Consider the following 23,496-nt stretch of genomic DNA (forward strand, 5'->3'; position numbering starts at 1 on the left):
AAGTCCGGATCCTGGTAAGGGGCCATAAAAGCCGGTACATACAGGCCTGTAATCCCAGCACTTCAGGAGGCCGAGGCAGGCGGATCACGAGGTCAGGAGATTGAGACTATCCTGGCTAACAGGGTGAAACCCCGTCTCTACTGAAAATACAAAAAATTAGCCGGGCGTGGTAGCGGGCGCCTGTAGTCCCAGCTACTCGTGAGGCTGAGGCAGGAGAATGGCGTGAACCCGGGAGGTGGAGCTTGCAGTGAGCCGAGATCGCGCCACTGCACTCCAGCCTGGGCGACAGAGCGAGACTCCGTCTCAAAAAAAAGAAAAGAAAAAAAAAAAAAAAAAAAAAACCGGTACATAAAGAATCTCTCCCTACTTTCCTTCCTTTTTTACAGAATAAGTCCAGTTATAAATAATATCATTTTAGGCCAGATTTCTTGGTCTCCCAATTTGTATTGAACCCAAATGGTGTTGCAATAGAAAAAGAGTTTCTTTCACTTTGTGCTGTCTGATTGGAATTTGTTCCAATTGCCTAAAAGGCATCCTAGCAGCGAGTCCCTTGGGATGCTTGGTTGTCGTCCCCATGTTTAGCAAGGATCTGTACTAGATGCAGAAACTTTTCTAAGTCTAGCGAGAGCCCACTTATTTTCCCTTTCAGATTCCCACCTCCCTTTTCCTCAAGAAAGGTCAGTAGGGGAATTTTCACCAATTCTTGCAAAGGGGGCATAAATACAGTTAGCAGGGCATGACAAAAGTGAATTTTGAGATATGACTGGGCAGTGGAGTGGTGACTGCTTCTACCAGTAAGTGGACCATGACAAAAGAGGTGTTTTAACAAGGAAAATATAGAAGGAGAGGGTAATGGGATTCTCATAGTCTGAATTCTACAAAAAGCAAAGAAAGTGTTTACTGAAATGAGCAGTATGACAAAGGCAAACAACGCTAAAAGGGTGCCTACTGCCAAAAAACCTGGAGCATTGGCCAACGAGGGTCCCTTTCCCAAATGCCAAAAACCCTGGGGCATGTGAGGGTTGGCCAACAGTGAACCACAAAGACCCAAGACCTAACATAACTGGGACCACAGAACAATGTGACTCTGGTGTTCCACAATCAGTACAATGCGAAAACCTCTCAAAATAAACAATTGTTCCCATAGCCAAAGCAAAGACCACAAATGCGATAATGAAATTGGTGTAAAAGTAAAATGGCTGGCCGTTAGAGACGCAAAAGAAAAAGGTCTGAGAGAAAGAGCAACAAAAACATGCCAGTCATGCTCCCTTCTGGGCCACCTAAATGACAGGGGATAACAAATTATCAAGCCAGAGGTCCTGTTTCCACTTCCTCATTCACCCAGAAAGGTCGATATCAATGGGGAACAAAAGAGAGACTCAGCCATCCGTGGAAGCCAGTTGGTGCCGATCAGTTTTAATTTGGGTTATGGGTGAAGATTTCCCTCAGGTTCCCTCAGCCTGTTAGTCACCAGGAAACATAATGGCTCTGAAAGGATGCTTTGGCTACTGCTGCACAGCTCCATAGCATTAAAGCCCTATAGACTTACAGCTCTCACCTGTAATGAGTCCTTGTCTTGTTTGTCTTGTTTGTATTGTTTGTTCCTTCATCCCTTCATGGTCACTAGGCTGATGCAGGTGTACCCCCAGATTGAGGCTTCACCTGGGAAGGTTCTTGGCTTTTCTCAGGAAAGAATTCAAGAGTAAGCCAACAGGGAAAGAAAGCAAGTTTATTAGAGAAACAGTGTACACGTAAATGCCTGCGCCATAGACACAGCAGGGCTACCCTATAGTTAGAGTGGACCAGACTAGCACTTGTGAATTCCAGGTTAACTGTACTTATACCCACTCTTAATTGTATGTTAAATAAAGGGCGAATTATTTACAAACTTTCTGGAAAAGGGACGACAAGTTCCAAGAAGCATATAAGGCAACTTCTGGTTCATTACCATGGCATAATTTGTAAACTGTCAAAGCACTGGTGGGAGTGTCTTATGCAAATGTGTTATAGTTCCTAGTCCTGGCAGTTTTGGGTCAGTTTCTTTGCTACATCTTGTTTTATCAGCAGGGTCATGACTGGTGCTTAGAGGACAAGTCCTGTTAATCTCCTACCTCAAAGTCCTGGCCATTTGGGGTTGATTGTTCTAGGAACCATCGTTTGGCTTTCAAGACTGTCAATGGAGATAGTAGTCTGACTTACCACAAGTCTGACTTATAGCAGGCTGGCTTCCTGGGCTGGTTGAGTTCCAGGGCAGGTTGTTACAGGCTGTGGGTCAGAGTTCTCCTTTTATGTGTGGTCTGGTCATTTTTCATTTGTACATTCAATCTCTCAATACAACACAAAAAATGATTACGAGGGGCAATACAACACAGTACAGTAAACCTAGGTGTGAACAGTCCTCATTTATCACCTTTGGTCTCTCCAGACTACTGGATTCTGTTCTGGTCCAAGTATACATACTCTTAAATTTAACACTGCAGAGCCAGAATAGGGTCAGTTTCCTGGTAGCCTCTGAGACTCACGGTAAGAAACCCTTAGGTCAGCTATACAGCTTATCCTTCAGTTCAAAAAGGAACATGGGCAGGAAATGAAAGGCAAACAGAAGTGACAACTGTTTTTTCTCCCAAACCACCTCATGGCCATCGTGTTTTATCTAGAAACCTTAATGAAATTACTATGTGAATCTTTGAAACTGCTTTTTATTACTCTCAGATTTAGGTGATTTAGGACTATATCAATCAAATAAAACTATTTGTGGAGCCATAGTGATAAGGTGCACAACTTGCTGAAGGGCTTGATGATAATATATTCTGACAGTCAAATTGACCTTGGACAGGACGCCACATGCAGGTGCTTAGAAACTTTCTGGGAATTGTGGAGGTACTGCTACATTCCATGTGTGGGAGTTTAGATTAGAAAAAAGCAAAAGGCACTTGAAGGTAAATGAACTAACAGTTCTGCTTTGGGTCTTCTTTGAACAGGAAGAGAGATTGATTGTCAACTACCAAACTTATTTTTGTACATACATTTTAAAATGTAGCACTTTGATGGCTCTCAACAAAGAGTAGTAAGCAAAAGTAATGAAACTTTGGCAGTGTTTTCTTACTACTAATTTAGAAACATTTCTATTTGCATTATCAGAGACCATATTGCTTTTTTTCCTCTGAGCTGTCTGAGATGTTGTACAAATCCCATGTCTCAAATAATTTCAAATGAGATTGAGAAAAACTAATTTCAACTCAGTCTAATAGAATAAGCATTTGTTGATGTCATACCTTGTTCTCAGCACTGCCATCTTAAGTAATGTCAAAAGCTAACATTTCATTCTTGATCTTAATATAAATAGAGAAGTACAGATTAAAGAAAGTGAAAAGCTTCATAGGAACTACTAGAAAAATAAAAATAGAATATGTGCTTTTAAGAGTAATGAAAATACAATAGCAATTAAAGTCTTGTCTATAAACAACAGAGAAATAAAAGGAAAGTGAGAAAACATTGAAAAACAAGAAAAAGATGTCATCAGACAAAAAATAAGTTATCACAACCAAAAGAAATGATTTGAACATTTTTTTATAAGCAAAGATTAATTATACTCTCTCTCTATAAATGAAACCCATCCTAATAATCCTAGATGGCTTAGTATAAAAAGATAAGCCAAGATGCACTGGAAAAACCACCAATAATCAAAATGTTGATGTTGCAATATTAATATCAAACAAGGATAATTCCAGGTCAAAATAATTAACATAGCACAAAGGATATAATTTTATATTGATGGAAATAATAAAAATATTATCTTTTGGCAAAGATTACAAGACATAGGCTCATTCATGCTGTTGGAGGATATACACTAGTCAATTCTTGTCAGCCCTCCTCTTCTGCTATGTCAATCACAAGAGGGCCATCTGATAACATTTACCTCTTTTCCTAATCCATTTCCTGCTCATTAGGGATAGTTCCTGTACCTCAAGATGTTACTCATCATCTTCAAAAACAATTTTTAAACCCTACTTTCTGAAATATCATTTTGGTTTTCTATTGCTGCATTAAAAATCACCACAAATGAAATGGCTTAAAACAACACCCATTTATTAGCTCACAATTCTATAGAACAGATTGGGATGTCTTATTGTTACTATCTGCAGTGGGTATCTATTATTTTTGCCTGTCAGGCACACTTTCCCTTACTTTGGAAGTAGCAACCTATTTTTCCCTTTAGTCCAATTCCATACTTTCAGTCCAGATTGTTTAGAAGGGGTGGGCATCATCCTTCAAGGCGAACCTCATGCCACAGACCCAGCTGGAGAAAGTACAACATTACCTCTGGGCCTGACTCTAGTGACATTTTCAGAGTAGATTGCATGAGTCAAGTCAGGTCAATGAGTGACCAAGACTTTTGCTAGAGCTTGAAGGAAGAGGAATGCTTCATGTTGTGGGGAGTTAGGGAATAATGTAAGTCAATGGCCATCTTGGAGAGGGCTTGGTTGAGAATAAGCTAACCCAAAAAGTAAAGCAGAACCAAGAAATAGAGAGACAGTATCCCAAAGACATTATTAAGCCCTGGGATTCAGATGTGCTTAAACCAGACGTACCCCTGGAATTCCCAGTTATGTAAGTCAAAAAATTCCTCTTTTTGACCTAATTAGTTTAACTTTCTGTCATTTGTCATCAAGAGTATACTAGCTCAATGCTAGGCATAGTGGTTTGAGCCTGCAGTCCCGGCTAGTGGAAAGGCTGAGGCAGGAAGATCACTTGAGCCCAGGAGTTCAAGTGCAGCCTCGGCAACATAGCAAGACTCCATCTCTTAAAAAAACAAAGCTGAATCACTACTATTATAGAAACTTTAACTGGAAATTATCATTTTACTTGGAAACTCTCTGGACCTCATTTATATTAAAGCAATTAGATGACTACTTAAAATTCAACCCAAAAAGCAGGGAAAATTTCACTTCCTTTTGTACTTTTTTCTTTTTCAGACAAGGTCAAGAAATTTTCCAGCTTCTTCCCTGAACCTTCCATTACCCCCAGATTGGTGACTAGGTGTCCTCATCCTAGAACAGCCTCTGTTCTACGCAACAACCCAGAACTGCCTGCTCACACCTGACCCTCTGGGGGAAGCCTCTCAGTCAGTTCATTACCAGCCTGCTCACCACATGGTTGGTGGCAGGGCTTGTCAGGGATATGGGCAAATTTCCATCACCCTCAGAGTAGAAAAGACACCCTGCCCCACCCCCCTGATTTTCTCTGAGCTTTTTCCCTGAGAGATGAGATTCCTTCAACCAGATTAAAGGCCACAAAGAACAAAGAAAACCACAAGGATACGGAGTTTAATTTCACGTACCACTCCTTTCATAAGAACTCTTAACTGGTAGCTAAATTGTTTCATTCTTGCTGCTAATAAACAATGAAGGTTGGCTTATATGGTGAAACCCCGTCTCTACTAAAAACACAAAAAATTAGCCTGGCATGGTGCTGTGCGCCTGTAATCCCAGCTACTGGGGAGGCTGAGGCAGGAGAATCGCTGGAACCTGGGAGGTGGAGGTTGCAGTGAGTCGAGATCACACCACTGCACTCCAGCCTGGGCAACAAGAGCAAAATTCTGTAACAACAACAACAACAACAACAACAACAACAACAACAACAACAGCAACGAAGTTTCCAAAAAGCAAAGCAGCACTGGGGAGAAAATAACGAGAATATTTTATGAAAATGGATATTCGGTCTTTGAATAATTAAGGATATCCAACTTATAGGATATTTTAAAAGTCCCTAAGCTACCTTTATGCTAGACTATGTCATTACTAATCTTGGGCATTAAAATTTATCATAATAATTATGAATAACTCTGTCAAGGTATTTCACTTATTGGCTGGATTAGATATTAAAATGAAGGAAATGTTGAATTATAGTATACATTGAATATTTAATAAATTAATCCCCCATGCTGACAGTAGGAGTTCCAGAAATAATGCCTGTTGCATGTTAGCACTTAATCAATGCTAGTTAGTGATAATGGCTTAAGGACAAGTAGATGCCAAATTGATTCACAGTCCAAATTAGAAGCACAGAGGAATCATACTCAAGGTTAAAATCATTCTAAAAAAGACTGTTGGTAGTTACAGTTACAGGAAAGGAAAGAAGATTGAAGTTTTGCTGAAGTTGATTCCTTTGAGAGTTGTGAGACATAAACTTATTCATATAAATTTTGGCTCTGGTTTCTAGATCTGATTATTTTTCTTTCATTTGATTTGTACCTGGGTTTTCAACAATAGATTCTGACTCCAAAATCCATACTACTTCTCAAAGTTGGGAGAAGAGAGGAAGGAAACAGAGAGACAGAGAGGAGGAGGAGAGGGAGAAATAGGGGAAGAAAGAAGAAAAGGAGTAGGACATGGAAAAGTAAGGGATGAGGGGGAAAGTGGGAAAAAGCAAAAGAAGAAGAGAGAGGAAGAGGGGAAAGAAAATAGGGATGGGGGGAGCTGGAGATGGGGAGGTCTGGTTCCTCACCAGCCCTAGTGTGTCCCCTAATACCCCCTTTTCTGAGCAAGAACCTCTTATTCGTTTTGACATAGCAGGTGGACTCCAACTTTTTGTAAAGAATACTCAAAAGGAAAACCACAGATGTATATGTGAGTGAGTAACAGGAAGTCCCTATTCCTGGAGTAGTAAAAAAAAAACAAAACTATACAATCCTTGATTAGGACATCACTGCTTAGTTTTTAGTTTCTGAGTGCTATACAATTTAAACAGGAGTTTTTAATATATTTAAACTGTATTTGACATAGAGATAGTACAAATTAGTTTTCTTAAGCAATGTTAAATTCTTGTCTCTCAGCATAATTAAAAGACATTTGATAGAGAGAAGTAATTTTAATGGTGGGGGAAAACATGCTACTGGAGACTTTAGGAGATCCTGAGTAGGGGCTTTTCCAGGAATTGAGCACAGATCAAGACAGGAAGGGAAAGGAGATGGCAAAGAGGTTTGCCCCCACAGACGTTTGCATCTGGTTGGTTTACATCTGTTTTAGGTTTGCTGCCCTGTTCAGTTCTTGGCAATCTCTTCAGGAATCTGATAAAGCTAATAAGGAAATTTATTAGCATAAGCTCACTTCCTGAGTTGGCCTGCCTACACTTATCTTACAGAAAAGTCCCAATTCCTCCCCAACCTAAGCCCTAGTTTTCTCACCATAGGGATATTACAGCACGAAGGGATTAATATAAATAGAAGGCATTGCTTTAAGCTCTATACTTCAGTGGTTTGATAAAGTTTGAGGAAAACAGGGATAACTCAAGTATGTTGAGGATCAGTGATTTCACATTTAAAAAGTATAAAACTTACTTATAGTCTTGAAGAGAAAGGATTCTATAGGAATGCAAATTTATCATTATCGCTGGTACCATATCCAAATTTCTTGCCTACATTTTTCTGATCCAGGCTATTAAATTTCATATTAAACTAGAATAAAAAAGATATTCATTAAAAAGAGCTTGTAAACAGATAAAGGTTGAAAACAGTGAGTATAGGAAACTCCACACTAAAAAACCCACCACATTTTAGGATATTTTTACAAATGATAAAGACAAAGTCAGGATGTAATAATACTAGCAGCAGAAGTTTAAATTTAAGTGAGGACTGAGCATCTATTAGGCACTGTTCTACCTGCTTTCAATGTATTTATTATCTTATGTAATTCTAATAAGAACCGTTGGCCGGGCGCAGTGGCTCACGCCTGTAATCCTAGCACTTTGGGAGGCCGAGATGGGCGGATCACGAGGTCAGGAGATCGAGACCATCCTGGCTAACACGGTGAAACGGCATCTCTACTAAAAAAATTCAAAAAATTAGCCGGGCGTGGTGGCTGGCGCCTGTAGTCCCAGCTAATCGGGAGGCTGAGGCAGGAGAATGGCGTGAACCTGGGAGGCGGAGCTTGTAGTGAGCTGAGATCGTGCCACTGCACCCCAGCCTGGGTGACAGAGTGAGACTCCATCTCAAAAAAACAACAACAACAACAAAAAAAACCCTCTGCAATAAGTGCTGTTCTATTCCTATTTTATTGATAAAGAATCAAGAAACCAAAATTCTACAGTATGTATTGGTGTATACAGAGAGAATGGAATGCACATAAACTCGAGGATATCACAGAATTAGTATCCTAAATCCTAGGACAAGGATGTTGAAAAGTATTTAGTAGACACAGAAGACAATGAAGTTTATAAATTTGATACAAACAGGAAAGTGAGTATAACAAAAAGCATATTCACAAACTCTAATAGGTGGTTGGCTTGGCTTAAGGAACTCTAAAATAACCAGCTATGTTTGTTTTGCATGTTTTCTTAACTTATTGCTCCTTGGTGTGCTGAAAAGCTTTTAAATCTCTGTGGTACTTATGCACTGTGGAAAGAGCTTGGCCTTGGGCAGCTTCCATCTTTGAGAGAAATTGTCTGCAGAGATCTGACATATTGGTTTCACATATATTATGTTACCGCCACTCTAAACGTAAGTAAAATGAACACATGAACAGATGACAGCAATGATGATAATATTTTTGGAACAACAGCAATATTCTGTGCTTTGATTGGACAGAACTGAGCTTGACATGGATCATATTTCCCCTTTTAAAGTTAACTTATGTTTTTCTTTTCATTCTGCCTAGAAGAAAGCAGCTAAAATAGCAGTCAGCACTCTCCTAGCATTTGGCTGGTGATGGTGGACTGTTTATTTGGTTTTAAGAAATATATTTTAACTGTGGCTGTCAGTAAAATAGAGACCTTAGCATACCACAGGCACCCACACTATGAACCACAGACCACGGAAAAGCACTTAGTAGTTATATGTAATCAAATTTGTGCCATCTGATACAGAAGAGTGCCTCACTATTTATGGGAGCACTATAACACATCTTTTATAAACCAAGAATCTATTTGTAGTGTGAATGGTCTCTTACTCTGTTTTAAAGTTTGATTTTTTTGTGTAGATGTGGTCTTCCTCAAGTAAGACACTTGTGGAAAGTAAACCTAAGGTAATCAAACATAATGAACATTCATTCATTCATTCAACAATGAAGATATCTGTATTAAGGACAATGCTGGGTAAGTGATTGCAAGGAGGAAGTCCTTTAATGCCCCTCAGGTACTCGACTAAGGCCAGGGAGGAGAGAAGAATTCTGATGTGTTACATATTCTTTTCCTGCAAAGTCAAAAATGAAACAAACGTCTTTTCTTCTGTAACATATCTATCCAATAACTTCTTGAAGGCAATGTTTTCTTCTGTAACACAGCTATCCAATAACTTCAAAAGGCAATCTTTTTAAAATCTCCTTCCCACATATAACACACAGCACAAAAATGTGATGAATTTGTGTTGTCACGAAATATCAAAAATGTCCATGAGGAGAACTTGACAAGTCCCGGGGATCTGAATGCCCAGAGTCCTAAACTGTACCTAGAGTCTTGCAGCGTCATAGCCAGAAGGGACTTGCGATTCTTGTGCCCACTCCACTCTACGGTCCCGTTCCCTCTTTCGTTTTTCAGAGGAAGAAACTAGTGTTCAGAAAGGTCGGGGAAGGATCTGAAACTGGAGCTAGGCTTTTTGATCTTCAAACTTTTTAGGTGATTTGCTGGATGAGTCTGCTCCTCCTCTTTTGCAGGCAGGAAAGCTGTATAGAATGACAAACTTTGGGTTTCAGGGGATGTTCTCTCGTTCTCTTTTAGTTAAACTTATTATAAATAACTCGTAAGCAGAAGGTGTGGTGGCAATGGATGATGGACGGTAAAAAGAACTTCCGCAAAGGCTGGGCGCGGTGGCTCACGCCTGTAATCCCAGCAGTTTGGAAGACCGAGGCGGACGGATCACTTGAGTTCTGGAGTTCGAGACCAGCATGGCCAACATGGTGAAACCCTGTTTCTACTAAAAATACAAAAAATTAGCCGGGTGTGGTGGCGAGACCCTGTAATCCCAGCTACTTGGGAGGCTGAGGCAGGAGAATCGCTTGAACCTGGGAGGCGGAGGTTGCAGTGAACCAAGATCGTGCCACTGCACTCCAGCCTGCCTGGGCGACAGAGTGAGACTCGGTCACACACACACACACACACACACACACACACACACACACACACACAGAACTTCTCTAAAGACAGCCCGAACAGACCCACTCGGGGTTCAGGGAATTTGCTCTTCCCTTGGTCCTTAACTGACCTACTACTCCCCAATAACTGCGCCCAGCCACTCTTAGGATTTGGCGGGTGGACAAGCGAAACTGCGGATCCCAGGATGCAGTTCCCCCTTTCATCACCTGTGTAGCCCGGTCGCTACCCTCACTGCATTCTGGGAAATGTAGTTTCTTATCAGTAACGACAACGTCTAGGAAACGTTTGGCCGTCAGGTTGGAGGGATCCGCCCCTCCACTGGCCCCGCCCCAGGTTGCTTAGGAGATAAGAGACGCCGAATCTTGGTACTTGCGTTCCTGCCGGGCAGGACAGGTGCATAGGGAACTCCTCAGAGGTCTATACCTCGAGGGCTCCCATGGATAGCCTTGACGGATCCTGCCAGGACTGGTGCGACAGGAAGCAACACTGGTTGGAGATCGGACCACCGGACTTGGTGGAGCGCAAGGGCTCCCTGACCCTCCGCTCCCATCACAAGAAATACTCGAAGCCGGTGTTGGTGTATTCCTGGTGAGCGAAGTCCCCTCGCAAGTTCCCGGGTGCTGTGGGGAGGAAAGAGAGGGGAAAGGATGGAACAGGAAAGGAAAGGAGAGTCAGAGAGAGGGGACAGGAGTGGAGACGACAGAGGAAACGGAAAAAAGAATGAGAAAAGTGGGGGAGAAATGTAGAGAAAGAAGGAAATGAGAAGAAAGGTGAGAAAAAGATGAGAGAGGAATGGGAAGGAGGAAAAGAGAGAAAAGAAAGAAAAGGGAAAGAAATATTTTCAAAGGAGAAATAGAGAGAGTGGGAGAGAGGGTTGGAGCAGAGAGGAGGAAATAGGAGAGCCTTTCAGGGGCAGCTCCCAGCCACACACTGGGCCACGCAGCAGCCAAATCCCTGCCACCTGAGGTTTTAGCTCATTCACACAGAGCGGGTGTGTATAAATAGGGGGTGAAAAGGGGGTGCTGTCAGAGGCCTGGAAATCACATTTCTGACACAGGCACTTACTCATAAAAGGAATTAGAGGCCAGGGGCACAACAGGAGGGAGATGCCTATTTAGAGGACCAGCCTCCAGGGCTGCCACTTCCTGGGGGTAGGGTGTACATGGAGTGATTTGAACGAGGCCCCTCATATTTTCTAGGCTACATACAAGAACTTTTCTGGCCAGAGACTGCAAACTGGCGTCTCCCACTGGTTAAGGCCAACAGACATTGTTTGGCATGAGCTCTGTTTACTTTTTTTTTTTTTCATTTTAATTAGTTGGCCACATTTAAAACTAGGAGATTCACAGTAAATCCAGGGTTGTATCTTTGAAAATTTGAAAGTCTTGGCCAGAGAGGATTTTATTTCTCTGGGGAACTATGAATGTACCAGAGCTGAGCACTGGCTACACCTTAAGATGGGTGTTGTTCTGTCTTTAGGAACTTCCCTCGTGTAAGTTCTTGCTTGGCCCCAAGAAGCATTTGGTTTACTTCTTGTGCTTTAGAACTTGACCTGGAAATTCACTTTCTCTTATTAAATATCACAGTGACCAATAGCAACACTGTGATGTATAACTGGAAGAAAAGTGGAAACTTTTAGGACTTTTCAAATTCTTTCCCTTGAATTAACTTTCCTGGCTCTGCTGTTGATAGTAATTACATTTGGAGTAGTTGGAATATTTGGGAGGGGTGTGAAGAAAAAAAAGAAATGAAAAGAAGTCACAAATCTTGTCTACTTTATGTTTTTGCTTTTGAAAGAAAGACTCTAGCCCTAAGGCTAAGCCCGACTTCATCCCATTCATTCATGTAATATATGTGACCCCTGCAGTTTCTGTCTTGCAAACTTTCTAAAGCCTATTCCCTGCTTTCCAACAAGTTTACCTTTCTGCTTTTACTTCTCAACCCTGAAACTGTCTCTCTTCCTCCTTTGAACTCAGTATGAGAAGTTATACAGATTTGGAATCCAAAACTACACTGGGAAACAGAACATCCTCTTTTAGCCTCATATAGGGCTTACCTCATAGCTCTCAAGCAAAACACTTAGCTCTTCTGTGACTCTGTTACCCCACAGAGATTTGAGTCATACCATAAATCACCACTAGAAGTTATTGTTAAAGAGAAAGACTTTTTGCAAAGGGACAGTGCTTCTGCTCTCTGCTGCACCACTATTACTTTGAAAATTGCATTGTGAAAGTTACAGACATCAATAGCAAAACCACAGAAGAACACAAATGAGAAGAAGGTGAGGAACCTGGTGAGGAGAGAAGGGTAGTGGAACGCTGTAAGTCATTCCAGCCGCTGCTGAAAATATAGAGGGACCTCATGCATTGGTTTTAGAAGGAAGGCTGGGGAACAGGAAGACTTAAATTCAACCCAACATACATTTGTGTGTCATGCACTTTGCTACATGTTGGGGACATAGAGGTAGAGAAACAGATTCAATGAGATAATTTTTATAAAGCATTTAGCATCATTCTAGGAAAATCATAAGTTGTCAATAATATAGGGTAGCTGTATGAGTACATTTTCATACAGCTATAAATAAATACTGGAGACTGGGTAATTTATAAAGGAAAGAGGTTTAATTGACTTACAGTTCAGCAGGTCTTGGGAGGCCTCAGGAAACTTACAACCATGGTGGAAGGCAAAGGCAAAGCAAGCACCTTCTTCACAAGGCAGCAGGAGAGAGAAGGGTGAAGGAGGAACTTCGAAACGCTGATAAAACCATCAAATCTTTTGAGAACTCACTCACTATCATGAGAATAGCATGGGGACAACTGCTCTCATGATCCAATCACCTCCCTCCCTTGACACATGGGGACTACAGGTCCCTCCCGATGTGGGGATTACAAATCAAGATGAGATTTGGGTGGGGACACAGAGTCAAACCGTATCAGTAGCTAACACTATTGATTTAGCATAGCATAATGGTTAAAACTCGGGCTCTAGGTTTGAAAACTAACTCTCTTGCTGTGTGTTGCGGCAAGTGACTTGACTGCTCTGGGCCTGTTTCTGCAACTGTAAAATGGGGATGATAGGATTATTATAAGATTACATGAGGTATGATATGTAAAACACCCTTTAACACATGGCCTGCCACATATTAAGAACAGTAGAAGTTAGTTTCGCTCACGTGCATTTGAAGAGACCACCAAACAGGCTCTGTGTGAGCAACAAGGCTGTTTATTTCACCTGGGTGCAGGCGGGCTGAGTCTGAAAAGAGAGTCAGCGAAGGGAGATAAGGGTGGGGCCGTTTTATAGGATTTGGGTAGATAAAGGAAAATTACAGTCAAACGGGATTTGTTCTCTGGCGGGCAGAAGTGGGGGTCACAAGATGCTCAGTGGTGGAGCTTTTTGAGCCAGGATGAGCCAGGAGAAGGAATTTCACAAGATAATCTCATCAGTTAAGGCAGGAACAGGCCATTTTCACTTCTTTTGTGGTGGAATGTCATCAGTTAAGGCAGGAACTGGCCATCTAGATGTGTACGTGCAGGTCACCGGGGATATGATGGCTTAGTTTGGGCTCAGAGGCCTGACAGTTAGTTATATGTATTAGGACATGGCCATTGACCTCAAGGAGCTCCATAGGGCAGAAAAGGAGAATAATATCAATAAATTCAGTATCATCTGATTTTTACAAAAAAGAAATGATTATAAGAAGCAGAGGTAATGGTGTGGTGGGGAGGTTGGTTCCTGAGCAGGGTTTTGAACTAAGGATAGGGACAAAAAAGAATAGGCAAGTGCAGTGGAATAGTAAAGAACAGCCCCACAGGAAACAGAATTCTTTTTCAATAGTTGACAAATACAGTTGATCCTTATTATTTCCGGATTCTGTGTTTGTAAATTCACCCACTTGCTACGATTTATTTGTAAGTCAAAATTAATACTTGATGCCCTTTTGTGGTCATTTGTAGACATTCTCAGAGCGGCAAAAAAGGCAAAAAAATTTGAGTTGCCCTACGTGCATGTTCCCAACTGAGGTCAAACAAAGCAAGCAACGCTCTGCCTTTTTGTTTCAGCTCTCATACTGTAAACAAGTATCCTTTTCATGTTCTATTTAATGCTTTTTTTTTTTTTTTGCATTTCGTGCTTTTCATTTGCTATATGGTAAAATGGCCCCTAAGCATCATGCTAAGCACAAGAAGACTGTGACACACCTTACAGAGGAAATGCATGCATTAGAAAGCTTCATTCAGGTTTAAATTATAGTGTAGTTGGCCGTGATTTCAATGTTAATGAATCAACAATACACGTTATGTAAGGTGTTTTTAAACTGAAACACACATAATACAAGGTTATGTCTTGACTGACAAAAATATTGTGACCAGAGGCTCACAGAAACCTAACCTTGTATTTCTGTATTTGCTAATTGAGTGTTCGAGGCAAGTTTGTAGAATATAAAGATAGCAAGAATTGACTGTGAAATGTGAGAAGCACTAGCATTTTCTGTGCTGACTGTATTGCTGGCATACTTGTTCTTCCATATCAAACCAGTCACCAAGATTTGTCCTACAAAGCTGAATAAAATTCAGGTTGTGTAAAATTCTAAATTGAATGATGTCATTGACTTATTTTTATGCATTTTGGTCATAATTGTTAGCTTTCTATTGATTTGTTTTATGATAGATTAAATTTTTATTAAATTTTAATATCTTTTATTAGTGATTTCTTATTTAATTGATGAACACTTAATATCTATAAACACACCATTTGCATGGCTTCTCAACAGAGTATTTAATCAGTTAAGTGACTGTACATATAGGTACAAAATAAAATCTGTATCTGGGAGAAATTCTGACTTTCCTCTGATTAAACAGTTCAAACATTTAGATATTTTTTCCTGTGTTTCTCTTTATCTGGCATGTGATACAGAGCTATTTGACCTCATTACTCATATTAAGATCCGTTGTGTATAATAGACGTGATAAAGTAATATCTCCAAAATCCTTTTTAGGGGATACCTTTGGTTCGTTACTGGGATAAAACATTGCCAAAGAGCCACCTCTTCCTTGCAACTGAAGTGGTTGATAGAGCCATATCACCCTTATCACACCTTGATGCTTCTGAGCGAGAGATGCCTTTTCTAGGAATTATTTTACCCCACTTATTCCTGTAGCATTTATGGAGCCATATCATCAGGTGATTCCATTAGAACTGAACTAAAGGGAAATATTTTCTGTTAGGATATCTTCCCACTCATTGGAATGATGAAACACTAAGAACCACAGCAATTTAGACTTGCCCTTAACAAATTCTCTCATGTGAGGCTAATTCTTATATTCATTCATTCATACTCATCTTTTCCTTGGCCAAATTGACATCTGGTAACAAGTGATAATAATTTAAAGCAAAACAAATTCATTGGGATCTCCATGGAGACAGTTCTTGCTCTGGTCTCCATGGTGACATTTAGTTTTAAGGACTCAGGTTAATTTTATGTATTTGTGATTTTAATTACTTTTCTTCCCTGCCTAAGCCCCAAATTAAAGAGCCTGGGAGTTTCGCTTCTTGTCTCCTATAGGAAGAAACCAGAAAGATAAACAGAAAAAAAGGGAAGAATTATGGTGATAATTGTGGGGTAGGGAATTTTGTAGTTTTAAAGACTTTTACACAAAATCATCTGGGCTGGGGCAATAAATTAGAATTAGAATTAAAGAGGGGAATCTTTCCATGAAGCTCTTCAGACTTCCCCCCACCCTACTGCACTGTTTGAACAGGAAGTTTATATGTATTTAAGGTACTTCACATTCACAGAAGCACCCAGTTCCAAGACACCAGGATATCATGAGTGCACTTAAATAGAAAAGAGAGTGTCTGAATTTTCTAATATGCTGTGTCATTCTTCCTGTATTTAATCAATTATTTTCTCAGGTAGTAACCTGGAAGCATTTAGAGTTCCTCCTGTCACTGGAGACCAAGCTTGTGTTACACAGATCTTTGCTAGCCAGCAATCCCATCTTTCTACATCTCCAACACACATTCGAGAACTATGATAAAAAGCAAAGAAAAAAAAGTAAGGACCCTTGGTAACAACATGCTGCAGCCTGTCTTTTTGCTGAAATCCATAAGGGCTTCTTTTCTATCAAGTCTTCTTCTTTCTGCCTTTAACATAGACTTAGGCCCTCAATCAAAAGCTTATTAACTCTTAATTTGTACACATTTTTAAGTTTGGTTATGTGGTTTCCATGCAAACAGCACAAAATTTGACGGGAGAGGGAAGAGGCTTTAAGGGGGCTTTTGGATCTATAGTTAGAAGGCAGAAAGAAGGGCAAGCCTCAGGATAAGGGATAAGAATGCAGTAGGTGCTCAATTCATGTTTCTCAAATAAATGAGCAAATGAGCAGGCAGAAAGAATAAAGACAGAAACCCAAAAGGTACTGCAGGCTGGGGCCCTATATTTATATTTTAATGAGGCCTTGAAGTAAAAGACTACAGTATAGTACAAAATCCCCACTAAAACCAGGGCTGATTTTCACAGCCATACTCTTGATGCAATAGCATAACATGGAAGTATGTTTGGACACCTCTGTAGAAATGACCTTAGAAGGGTATAATATATACTTCTGTTAAAATAGTAAAGAATTTTTAAATGGGAGCTAAGCTTGTGCTCTTCCTAGTTGCAGTGTGTGTCATACCATCAAGAACTGACGGGTATTAATGAGGTTTTGAGTTAATGTAGGGACGAATGATATTTACACTTTAAAGAGATATTTTTATTTCTCAATTTATACTTTAAAAAATTCCAAATTATAATATTATGCAGACACTTAAGATGATGTAATAGTAGGCTAAGAACATGGAAATATATTCACTCTCTAGCGGGTAGCAGAATTAGAAATATGCACACAACTCAGATGCATATATAAAATTTATTTTCTAAAACCAATCCTCAAACTTTTCAACTGTTGGTTACTAGAGAAAAATTCAAACATGCCAATTAAAGCTTATCTCTGTCTCTTTTAGTTTAACAGCTTGTTTTAGGTTAAAATAGTCTCGTTCAGAACAGTGCCCACTCTTTGAGTCCTTCCTCCTCCACCTTCTCCTTCCCCCACTACCATCTGTATGTGTACGAGGGGCTGAGGTTATGTGACATTTTGGTGGGGGTGGAGGAGTGAGGCCTCCAGATCTATTGTAGGTCCTTGTCCTTGCTCGCCTCATCCTGGTCCAACTGCTGTGCATGCTGCTGCTGCTGAATTTGTGGCTGATCCTGTTGGTTTGTTGAGGACTTGGTGTCTCTGCCTCCAGATTCGGTCCCACTTGGTCTCTTGCAGGGGACTACAGATACCTGTCAGGCTTGTTCTCTCACAGCCCCCGACTTAGGCTGGTCACCCTGCAGCCACAGTGGTGGGGCACCTCTACCCTCAACATGGTGGCGTGCAGCTGGCCCAGTGATACTCTACTCAGCTTCCCTCTCAATGCCTTGGAAAGAGAGCGAGCGGATGCCATTGGTTTGCCCAGGATGGTTTACTCTCATTGGCCTGAGACTTACCAAAAGCCCCTCTTTTAGTTTCTAAAGTGTTCTTCAGAAGATAAATTACAAAGTCATCCTCCCTGTGGTATATTTGGGAGCTTCTGGTTCTTGTTGTTAATAGAAGCTTAAGGAATTTAGAAGGTCTTTTGATTCTCAACAATGCCTGACTTTCAAGAAAATATCTCACTCAGAACTCAAAAATTTCATTTTGTCAGTCAGAAGTTAATCAATAATACTCCATTTTTCTTCAGATTTCTGGTGAAACAGTCCTAATTTTTCCCAAAGCAAATGTGGGTATCTCTGATTTATCAGAGCAAAAATTATTTTAAAGGGTGGCTCAGTAAAGTATAAAGATTAATATTTGAAATATTAATCTCAAGTATAAAAAAACAGCATGTACTGGAATTCTCTCTTTGGTTAAAAATATGTGTCTAGGTTGGGCACAGTAGCTCACTCACGCCTGTAATCCCAACACTTTGGGAAGCCAAGGTGAGGGGATCGCTTGAGCCAGGAGCTTGAGACCAGCCTGGGCAACATGGCGAAACCCAATCTCTACCAAAAAACCACCAAAAATTAGCCAGGTGTGGTGGCACACCCCTGTGGTCTAAGCTACTTGGGAGGCTGAGGCGAGAGGATCGCTAGAGCGTGGGAGGCAGAGGTTGCAGTGAGCCGAGACTGAGCCACTGCACTCCAGCCTGGGTGACAGAGCTGGGTGACAGACCCTGTTTCTAAAAAATAAAATAAAATAAAATAAATGAGTCTATATGCACTGAAAAGAGAGTGAAAAAATATTCACCATGTAACATGATACTTATTACTGGATGGTGCATTTATGGATTATTTGTCCTTTTCTTTTTTCTCTTTGCTACTTCTACATTTTCCATAATGAACATGTATTTTCATAATAAGAATAAAGTAAAATAACTTAAAATTTGTGATATCACTTTCTACAGCTTTTCCCTGGACGCAAGCATTCTCTAAAGGATCAGAATTTAGACACAATACTTCATTTCTTTCAGCTTCTGAGTCACCCTCCATGGTTTATTATGAGCCTTTTAAAAATATCTTTTTAATTGCTAGTTTATGTTGGGTAAAAAGGATGATGTTATTCACATTCATTTGGTTTAACCACCCTTTCATTCTCGTCTGCGTTCTTCAACGGTGGATCCTACGCCACGGTTATTTTTAATCTAGTCCTACATTCTCATTCCTCAACATACGCACATTACCTACAAATGCTTCTGGATATAGTAGTTTTTTGGGGAAAGCACTATATTTTTTATTTTTCAAGACGAAATCCAGGAGACTCAGCCTTCTTTTGCCCTGACTACATTTTTCTTTCAGTGCTGTTTTCTTTTATGAAATTCCAGTCAAATTCTTTTTCTGAAAACTGATCGTTATAGAATGGTTGTGCCATGACCTTTGTGTGAAAGTTTGCTCAACTTAACTGGCATTTACAAAAATAAAATCGTTTTACATGCAAGATAAGCCCTGGTAAGGCAAAGTATACAGAAGAGGCATTTCACCACACGGGCAAACTTGGATAGGAAAGATCCTTGCTATACAGAAGTACCTCTGCCTCAAACCAAACCCCTACCCTTATGACCATCTCATAACTGGGCTGTGGAAGCCATTAGAGTCCTCTCCTTGTTGTAATGCTGCTGTAGTCTTTCCTCTCACAGATAGTCTAAGGTACTTTTTCACCAAGCTTGTTTTCTTTTACCTTACTGACTATCTCTTTCTAGGTAAGAGTGTTGTGGTTGGGAGAGGAAGTTAGAAGAATGTGGGGCTTCGTGACATTTTGATAAGGAGAAGTTCACAATGAGAAGCCCAGACTTGGGGATCAGGGTGTTTTGTGGCACTAGAACTAGTATTGTTGAACACACTTCTCTGAGTTTCTCTGGGAACCCATCCCCATTCGCACCATTTTCTGTGTGTACTGGTCAGAGCTCTTTTGGTTGCAAGTGACAGATGGTCAGCTTGCCCTAGCTTAAGAAAACAGAATGAATTAACTCAGGATATTCCTGGATGATTGATTACCAGGTGAGAAAGGCAGCGGTAAGCTGGGCCTTAGGAACAACTGGAACGAGGGATGAAAATGTTACCAGGTCTTACTGTGTTTCCCCTCTCTCTTTGTGGGTTTGCTTCATCTTGTTGTGGAAGAGTATGGGAAACATGGCTGCTGCAGTTCTGGAATATATAACTTACATCTTGATCCCACAGAGAAAGTTTGGCTTTAAGGTATTTTCAGTTCTGGCTCAACAAATTCCAGGCCATATGTCTTTCCCTGGACCAAGTACCTGTTTGGAGTCATCTGGCTAGGCAAGGGCAAATGGAAATATGGTAGCTCTCCAAGAGCAACGAACAAGGAGGACGCATCCAGGAGAAGGAAGGAGTGCTGGGCTGGCAGTCCTAGAGTCACTGCAGTGGAGAAGGAATAGCAAATTTTACACACTCAGTTCACAGCAAAAGTCTAGAACATAACCTATTAATATATTGGGAGACTTCCTACAATTGATGCTATTTTGACTTTAAACTCTCCCTCCCCAGCCAACTTGTATCTACTCAATGCAATTTTAAAAAATGTATCTTAGATGTAATGGGCAGAAAACAGAAATCTTGTGTAGAGATTAGATGAAACATATCTTTGCAGTGCTTTGCAAAGGTTATGAATAAATTTGAGTACTCTTATTTTACTTTTTTAAAGAAAGGGTTTCACTTTGTCACCCAGATTGGAGTGCAGTGGCTCAATCATAGCTCATGGTAACTTCAAATGTTTGGGCTCAAGTGATTCTCCTGCCCCAGCCTTCCAAGCAGCTGGGACTATAGGCGTGCACCACCATGCCTGACTAATTTTAAAAAACTTTTTTTTTCTTTGGTAGAGATGACGGTCTTCCTCTAATACCCAGGCTGGTCTTGAACTCCTGGTCTCAAGCGATCCTCCAACCTTGGCCTCCCAAAGTACTGGGATTACAGATGTGTGCCATTGCATCCAGACTTCTTACTGTTTTTGATAGGCATTAATCTTTATTACTGTTTGCTTTATTTCATTTGAAATACAATTATGTTTTAGTTATTATTGGTCACACCGTGTATTTTATTTATTTAACTAAGTTGTGATGCATTAACAAAGAGAATTAATTGCAGAAATATTATAATATGTTTATTTGGTAAGCTACTAGATCTCCAATCAGATGGTTCCAGGTTCAATTAAATGGAAGAATTAATATAATACCATTTATCTATTGCAAAGTAAATTTCATTGCAAATAATTTAGCCTCCTTTTATAGACAGTGATAGGATAAAATTTTTTGAAATTAAAATATAGGAATAAATAACTTGTCACAATTTTTTAAACATTTGGAAAAACTGAATTGCTCAGTAAGGATCCAGAAGCATTAAATAAGCTTTTTTAAAAAAAAGCACTAAGCTTTTATTCACTATCTTCTTTCCAGATGAAGAACTCTTTTTTTTTAATTGCATTTATTAAAAGTGTATTTATGAATCCATTGCTCTGTTGAAAGCACTTTGCTGGGTTAGGAATTTGACAGTGACTAAGACATCCTCCCTGCCTTTAGGATGTTAGAGGTTACTGTGAGATAGGAGTGGGGAGGGCTACCCCAGCAACTGCAATGCACTGTGATATGTGTTTTGATTAGCGGTAAGCAGGTTGCTCAGGGAGCATCCAAGAGGAGCCTTTAACTTAGGCCTGTTGGACCAGGGGAGCTTTTCAGAGGAGGTTCACCTGGTTCCTAGGATCCCCAAGGAGAACTAAAGTATGATGCATTAGTTTCCAACCGAGGGCAGTACTACCCTTTCCCCAAGAGTCTTTGGAAATACGTGTGGGCATTTTTTGTTGCGTAATGACTGGTATCTTGTGATGCAGAATGTGTGGTTGTAAGAATTGTGACTCTTAGTCCTGGAGGTGACCATAGCATCTTAACAACATTTATCCATCTATCTATATGAAGCCTAATTTACATATCCATAAACTATAAGAACAGCCAGATGGGTGAAAACAGCAGAACTAACATGTATCTAGCGTCAACACATTAAGTTTAGTTAGTTTGCATATGGCCATTTATAACAAGGGTGTGAACAGCAACTCTCCTAATAGATCCAGTCATAGATCCAGTCAAAGAAAGGGAATTCCCCACTCAGTATTGTATAAGAACCCCGAGCTTTCAGAGATCAGTGGCACCTGCTCTCCTTGTAGGGATGCAATAAGGCAACAACGGACCACTGCAAGCAGTCTCTCAGATGTTAGGATATTGTGATATCCCACCCAGACCTCTAACAAATAATTAGTTGTTATGTCAATTATTAGAAAAATTTAGTCTGGAAAGATTGCATGGTTTTTTAATTTGAATTTTTCTTTGTGTGTAAAACAATTCTATAATAAACATAAGTAATTTGGAAATACTATTGTTTGGTTTCCACATATGTCAAAGTCAGTGTGGCGAATGTAATGTGATAAGTCTTGCTCCTTGTCTCAGCCCTTGCCCATGTAGCTCTGACAAATGAGCAGGTCAAGGTATACCAAATGTCCTGCTGGACTTTCAGGCACAAATATGAATTTTTTTTCCCTACTAGTACTGTTTTGGGGAATAACTCTTAGCTCTGTGATAATTTTCTTTATTTCTTCTATAGAAATTGTCTATTCGGACTGTTTTTTTTTTTTTTTTTTTTTTTTGCCCTTAACAGTACCTTTTTTTTTTTCTCAGCTGGCCTTAGGCCTAACCTTTTTTTTTTTTTAATACTTTAAATTTTAAGGTACATGTGCACAACGTGCAGGTTTGTTACATATGTATACATGTGCCATGTTGGTGTGCTGCACCCATTAACTCGTCATTTAACATTAGATATATCTCCCAGTGGTATCCCTCCCTATTTGGACTTCTTGTTTCTACTGGGGGCGTTGGGAAATAGTTTTTCTTAGAAAGTCATGTAAGTCATCTAGCTTTACATATATATTTGCATAGAGTTATGGAAAGTAATCTTTAATGATTAAGGTGTTTTTCTTCTATTTTGATGGTTATATCCTATTTTTAACAATTTTATTAAGATGTAATTCACATGCCATACAAATCACCCTTTTAAAGTGTATTTAATTCAATGGCTTTTAGTATTCACCAAGTTGTGCATCCATCACCACAATCAATTTTAGAATGTTTTATTACCCCCTCAAAATAAATCCCACTCCCTTTATCCCTTACTCCAAGCCTCCCCTAGTCCTCAGCCCTCGAGCCACAGGCAACCACTAATTGATTTTCTGCCTCTATAGATTTGCCTATTCTGGGCATTTCACATAAATGGAATTGTACAACATATAGTCCTTACATAATATTTTCAAGGTTCATCTGTGTTGTAGTTTTTATCAATACTTCATTTCTTTTTATTTCTTAATAATACGTCATTATGTATTTTAGTAAATACAGGGTTTCGCCATGTTGGGCAGGCTGGTCTCAAACTCCTGACCTCAAGCAATCTACCTGCCTCTGCCTCCCAAAGTGCTGGGATTACGGTGTGAGCTACTGCACCTGGCCAAAATATATATATACTATTTAGTCTAACATTTTCCATTGTTTCCGGTGAAAGAGTTTATCTGTGCAGCTGCGGGAAATGTAACTTGGTTTGCACTCCAAGAGGCCACCTCTGTGCAATCTTGTCGATCTCTTCTCAGCACTCCTTCTACTTGGCCTCAGCTGGACTTTGGCTGCTTTTAATAGCCCTTGTACATGTTATAATCTGGGGATGATAACTTGTGATTTTGCCAAAAATTTATTTGCTTTTAATTGTTTCATTTCCTTTGCTGTTTTTGAATGAATTCTAGGAGGAAAGGGAAAAATGTGCATTTGTGTAGTTATGTTCATTATGGAAGTCTGTTTTAATTCTAGATT

At 40.0% G+C, this 23,496-nt stretch overlaps 1 protein-coding gene and 1 long non-coding RNA gene across 5 annotated transcripts in view; one reads left to right on the forward strand and one right to left on the reverse strand.

The window, feature by feature from the left end:
• Nucleotides 1-9,044: 9,044 nt before the first annotated feature.
• Nucleotides 9,045-10,426, reverse strand: LOC104007882 (uncharacterized). The gene is made up of 2 exons (XR_001720779.2): nt 10,293-10,426; nt 9,045-9,907 (listed from the first exon to the last, which is right to left on the reverse strand). It is a non-coding gene; the product is annotated as an uncharacterized LOC104007882 (long non-coding RNA).
• CFAP95 (cilia and flagella associated protein 95) overlaps nt 10,390-23,496 on the forward strand; it is an 85,359-nt gene continuing 72,252 nt past the window's right edge. For 2 of the 4 annotated variants that reach the window (XM_063787759.1, XM_016960937.3), the window contains exon 1: nt 10,390-10,674. In XM_063787759.1, the coding sequence (XP_063643829.1) occupies nt 10,523-10,674 (152 nt within the window). In that variant the 5' untranslated portion in view covers nt 10,390-10,522. The remainder of the gene's footprint in view (nt 10,675-23,496) is intronic. The other 2 variants (XM_016960938.4, XM_520445.9) reach the window with 2 other exon arrangements.

Source organism: Pan troglodytes, chromosome 11, assembly GCF_028858775.2.
Source record: "Pan troglodytes isolate AG18354 chromosome 11, NHGRI_mPanTro3-v2.0_pri, whole genome shotgun sequence".
Lineage (NCBI taxonomy): Eukaryota > Metazoa > Chordata > Mammalia > Primates > Hominidae > Pan > Pan troglodytes.